General features: G+C 48.6%; 1 protein-coding gene across 1 annotated transcript in view; it reads right to left on the bottom strand.

The window, feature by feature from the left end:
* Positions 1 to 5,639, bottom strand: part of LOC119387347 (unconventional myosin-Ie) — a 164,536-nt gene extending 158,897 nt beyond the window's left edge. The window contains exon 1 of the mRNA XM_037654702.2: positions 5,526 to 5,639. Coding sequence (XP_037510630.1) covers positions 5,526 to 5,575 — 50 coding nt within the window. The 5' untranslated portion in view covers positions 5,576 to 5,639. The remainder of the gene's footprint in view (positions 1 to 5,525) is intronic.
* Between the last annotated feature and the right edge of the window lie 234 nt (positions 5,640 to 5,873).

Here is a 5,873-nt window from a genome sequence, read left to right as displayed (position 1 = left end):
CCGACGTGCGGTGACACACTCTAAAGGCGCCAAGCAGAAACACACAAAAAGTGTTAGACGTGGATTCGCATGAACGGTGCTGTAGAGAGAGAGAGAGAGAGAGAGAAAGAAAGAAAGAAGGAAAGAAACAATGAAAGAAAATGTCAGCTGCAGGCATAGAGAGAAGTGATTGTGTACTACATAAGCCCTTGAGCCACCACGAACGTCGTCGCCTGTCGCGCTTTTTTCTGAATACGTCAAAAGCGCCGAGACTAACGGCGTATTATTACGTGCTTAGTTGCGTATATGGACGATCCGGCGTGGCCTACAGGCGATCACTCCTGTCGATCGACAGCCACCACAATGCATGCACTTCCTGCGGCAGTTGCCCGGCTGGCATTATTCTGATCGGGACGCAATGAATCGCCTGGTCGTTGTGCGAGGATCTTCGTGCATTTTAGGCATCCATACGATGTGGCTGCTATACGATGCGGTCTTTACGCTCTATCCGTGAACTTGAATAAACGCACTCTCTCCCTCTTTTCTGTAAAAAAAAATAAGTAGAAATTAGTGCTCAGCACAATGCTTTCCTTCTTCCGTTCTTTTTTTTTAGACTGGTAGGCATGTTCAGCAGGTGATATATGAGAAAAAAGCAAAAGAAGGCTGCATTCAATTCTTCGATTCTTCTTTCTTCTTGTTAATTTATTTTGCCAGTGTTTGATCTGCGTAAAGAGCCCACGTTGCACTTTAGGACAGCCTCCGGCTCTTTCTAGCGAGAACGAGGTATTTGCCGCAGACGCATGTTGCGCAAGAGGCTCATCCTGAAATCGGTATACGCGTGGCTGAAGAGCACGAAATCTTTTTTTTTTTTATCCCTGGCATTTTTTTCCACAACTATTGAAAAGGGGACCAAGCGGAGCGTACCACGCTTTCACGTGTGTCACATCTTCCAGATAGATCCATAACTGAAGTGTTTCATTCTGCTTTCGCATTACCGAGAACGCGAGGACTGATTGAGCAAGTCTTGTATTTTGCCTTGCACTATAGTTCATGAGTGCCCGTTTTTTCATAACGACTGAAAACCCAGATGCCAATTACTGTTTTGCGCACTCGTGCATTGATTGATTGATTGATTGATTGATTGATTGATTGATTGATTGATTGATTGATTGATTGATTGATTGATTGATTGATTGATTGATTGATTGATTGATTGATTGATTGAACTTTTTCCGAAGTTTTCGCTCTCTTAATTATCGGCTGGGCAGACAAGAACGCCACGGAAGAAAGGTTGTATCCTGTTGGCCTTCGCATGCCTGCTTGTATGTGGGTAGATGCGGGACCGAAAGAAAACGGATTCTCCTTTCGCAATGCCGCTTCCGAGCCAAACCGCATTACAGGTGCAGATACGGTCGCTAGTGCGCGCGCCAAGACACGCGCACGCAGGCACCGCGGGCAAAGCCTGCAATCCGGTTATTTCGTTAACGGCACGGCAGCCTGTCTGTCTACCTCTCTTTGGGTACGGCACCTGGAGAGCGATGCGAATGCAAGATGCCTAGGAGCAAAAACATTCGCACGAGCGGCAAGCATCAGGGCGCTCCGCTTTGACGAATCGCCTCAGCTGTACGGGCTGAAATACGAGAAAGAAACTGAGCGCCCGCCTCTGTTCACCCGGGCGCATACAAATTACTTTCTGCGCGTGTAACCGGGCGTTACATAAGTTGCTTGGCCGCGCCCCGTAATCTAGTTAGGCGAGATGCAGTTTCTATTCGGCGCCCCCGAGTACCGGCCTCCTCCTTTACTACGTCGTATACGCAGGTTAGCTACCGCGCTCGCCGCGTCATTGCACGTCCCGTAGTGAACTCTTCCAGCACTGCACGTCCTGATGCTGCAAGCATGAGACGCTTTGTCGTGGCTTTCTACGAAAATTTAACACCGGTCACTACGGATTCACTCAACATAGAAAGTTCATCCACAAATCATTAGAACGGGATGACGCCACAGACTTCCGTAGCATGAAAAGTAGGGAACTTACAAACTTACAAAGATTAAACGAAAATTTTCCGACTCTGTATGGGTACGCTTGTCCGCGGTGTGGCGGCTCGCCAACGCTCCATCACACATTGTGGAGAAGCCTAAACAGACCCCGAAATTTAGATACCTCTTTAGGTCAGTTTAATCTCTCAAGCACTTTCGAGCAATGGGAGGCACAGCTCGCCAGCTCTGACCCAGAGGTACGACAATGAAGCAAATAGCGAGGCTAACTGGAAGAATTACAAAGAAAGGGAGAGGCCTGCACGAAAGCGAAACAAGACGACTTGTTCAAGCTTTTATCATTAGCAGAATAGCATACGCTCTACCCTATCAAAACTTAAGTTGTTCAGAAATCAAGATGTTGGATGAAATCATACAGGGCGCCTAGAAAGCTCTACTAGGATTGCCGGTGAACACCGCGAATGAAAGACTCCACGACACAGGAGTTTACAACACATTTGAAGAGCTTAAGGCAGCGGTTCTGATAAATCAGCCGGAACATCAGGACTCAAATACAAGCGACACCAATACCAAAGAAGATGAATGCCAAGTACCACAAAGGCAAGGCAAGCCCGAGCCAAGCAACTCATCAAAAGCTTCGGAAACAATCAAGCAGGGCTGTACATGGACACCGCTCGGACCGTCAGAGGAAACGTCTTAGTAGCCGTTCGCAACACGCAACGTGATAAAATTGACATAACGGCATCAGTACACACCAAATACACAGCCACTGCCGAAGCCTCAGCAATCGCGATGGCAATAAAACATTGCGACAGCGCCGGGCAGTCGGCACTGGTTATGTCCGACTCCCAAGCAGCGTGCAGAATGTAGGTACAAGGTAGATTGCCACGAATCGCGCTAAGAATATTAGGCGACTCACTCCAAGAAGACCATGCGACCATGTGGTGTCCAGGTCATGAGGCCATCGCAGGCAACGAGAGGGCGAACTCCTTAGCTCGAGAACTTACAAACCGAGATGAGAGCCACAGCCAGTGCCAAGATATCCCGCTACGGCCCAAGACATCCTCGAACATCAACGTCGCACGAGAGAACGTGTAAGCCCCGTCGCATCGGCAGCTGGGAGTAGCAGAAGCTCAAGCATATAGAAGAATTCAAACGCACACCTATCCCCACTTGCAAAGGGTCCATCACATAAATCTCACATTACATGGCGGCGCTTGTCCATGGTGTGGTGCACGGCCGTCACTGCCACATGTGACGTGGGAATCGACAAGACCACAGGAGGCAAACTCGCCTATGTTACTTATTTACTCTAGGGAGCCGTCGGAGATCCTGCTCGCTCTGCGAGGGCTGGAGGTCCAGAGAGGCCTCTTGGACAAGGCGGAACGTGTAGCTAGGATCACTGGAGTCCTGGAATAGGGACCCACCTACTCGCTCTTTCCCATTCTACCCATTCCCCTGAACAATCAATAAGTTTTTCCTCCACCAGATACAGCTAGCGCTTCTACGTAAGGCAAGCGGTAGCAGCCAGTGGAGCCCTGGACTTGGGCCTCACCCATCGAGCTCATGAATCCTTACCCTGAACCCTTATCAATAAAGTTCTTTTTCTTCTTATCCTTCTTCGTTCACACGGCAGCATACGCGGGGTGTCTATGAACGTCATGGGTGATGACATATTAGCCGCCGTGGTGTGCTCGACTGCTGACCCGAAGGACGCCGGTTCGATACCGGCCGCGGAAGTCGCATTTCGATTTAGGCGAAATGCTAGAGGCCCGTCTACTGTGCAATGTCAGTGCGCGTTAAAAAACCACAGGTGGTCGAAATTATCAGGAACCATCAACTACGGCGTCTCTCAAAGCCTGAATCGGTTTGGGACGTTGAACGCCATAAACCAACCAACTAGGGACAGAGAGACAGATAGATAGATAGGTTACTTGAAGGTAAGGTTACTTCAAAAGTTAAATGGCTCCAACGAGATCTGAACGAACCCGCGTTTCCCCGGTCCGTTATCCACCAACGTGCACGGCTCTGATTTTCCCCGAGTCAGTTCAGGCGCCCTGGGACGCAGACAGCGTCTGCTAACCCCTACAGTCTCTAGTTAATCTCGGAGCTCCCTAATCCGGTTTCCAACGCGTCGGAGGGGCACACCCGCAATGTGGAGAACTTCGCCCCGTATACGCCTAATCCTGCGGTGGGACCAACCCCTCTTGCCTCGTCCAGATAGCGGCTCGAGTTCAGCAGTCGTTCGGTCGCATCGTCTAACGAACGCGCGAGGTCTCCGCTTGCTCTCGCCGCAGTACGCGGCACGTACACTGTCATGGAGGGCCCCTGTGCCCGACTATGCGCGTAAGAGTACATAGGTTCTGATGGATTCCGGGTTAACTCGTCCAGATTAGTGAGAGAGTCTGGAAAAAAGGACAGTACAGAACAGGAGGTTTTCCGGAACGGGAAATACATAGTGGAGGCATTACAGACTATTAGCTGTAGTAACGTGAAAAGTTGGGCGAGTTGGTGATAAACAACAGCGCAGCCACCGAGACAAGGACGAAAAGAAGAAGGCCGAACGGCGCCTTGTTCGTCCTTCTTATCCACCTTTTTCATCATTTGCTGGCTATAGTACACGTTACTCTAATGGAGACGTCTACGTAATCAGCCACGCTGGCCACGCCATCTTGGAGCGCATTCCTTAACCAGAAAAGCTATAAATGCAGTGGCCTACGGTATCCTTTTTAACTGCACTAGTGCTCCCAGAGAAGTAATCGTTAGCCCCCAGTCAGTCCCTTTCCGAAAATTTCATTCGGCGATGAAAGCATCCGCGTAGCAAAAAAACAAATGAAAAATGCTTAAAAAGTTTAAAAGTTTAAAATAGTTGTATTTAAATGTGACGAAGCGTCACGGTATGTCGCGATGTATAGTTTTTTTCGCTTCAACTCCATCTGCTATAGCTCAAAAGGTGCATAATGGTCCTGCTGTGTTTCATTATTTGTTTCATACATCGTTCGTACACCTCTCTAAAAGAAGAGGTTGCAGGCTGGAGCAGCACGCAATCCGCACGTGTTGCTGAAACAGCTCCGACAGAGATTTGCCACTGATAACTAGTCCATATAGTACAATACGCATATGAAGGACCTTTTGTGGAATGATGAAAACACGCGTAAGAATACGAGAGTGTGACGAAGCGGCGTAGTAATGAATTCTTATCTATCCACGAAACTCTGTCGAGTATAAGTAGGCTTCGCCTAGTGATCAAGCAAATGAACAGCCCAATTATTGAAAGCGCGGATCTTTTTCCTCTCTAAAAAAAACGAAAGCCTAATGAAGGACGAAACGACGCGTTGGAATGTTGGGCCCATGCGTGTTGCCGCAGGAAAAGCGTGCAGTACGCAAACAGTGATCTCTGCATCCACGCGACGTATATTCGTATATCTCAAGTGATGGGGAGTAAACGTTCGCTGGAGTTCTATACAGGTGTAAAGACATTACAGGCTTACGTTTGTACGCGCTTACTAAAAGAAAGAACAAGAAAGAAGCAAGATTATTCGGACACTTACGAGATGATGACGCACTGTCCCTCAGAGTCGATGATCATGTTCCGGTACATGGTGTCAGCCAGAGCGTAGATGTGTGGCGGGTTTTCGTAGGAGGCCTGTGGTTAAAAAAGAAAGAAAGTTCAGATGGGACTACAGCGTTTAGATTTGTATTCGCAATAGCAGAAAGTGTTTTTAGTTCTCAGAAAAGGCTGTGTGCCGACCTTTAGCAGTAAACGACAGCAAGAACTAAGGAAATAGGGAATTGCGGCTGGGAGGCGCATCGCTCATCGCACTGAAAGCGGGGGAAATGCTTGTCTACAGCCCGCACAGTGTAGCCCCAGCAAGTAAATACGAGTGCAATAAAATTGA

The sequence above is a fragment of the Rhipicephalus sanguineus genome, chromosome 3 (assembly GCF_013339695.2).
Source record: "Rhipicephalus sanguineus isolate Rsan-2018 chromosome 3, BIME_Rsan_1.4, whole genome shotgun sequence".
In the NCBI taxonomy this organism is placed as follows: Eukaryota; Metazoa; Arthropoda; class Arachnida; order Ixodida; family Ixodidae; genus Rhipicephalus; species Rhipicephalus sanguineus.
This window is presented reverse-complemented; position numbering and strand designations above follow the sequence as displayed.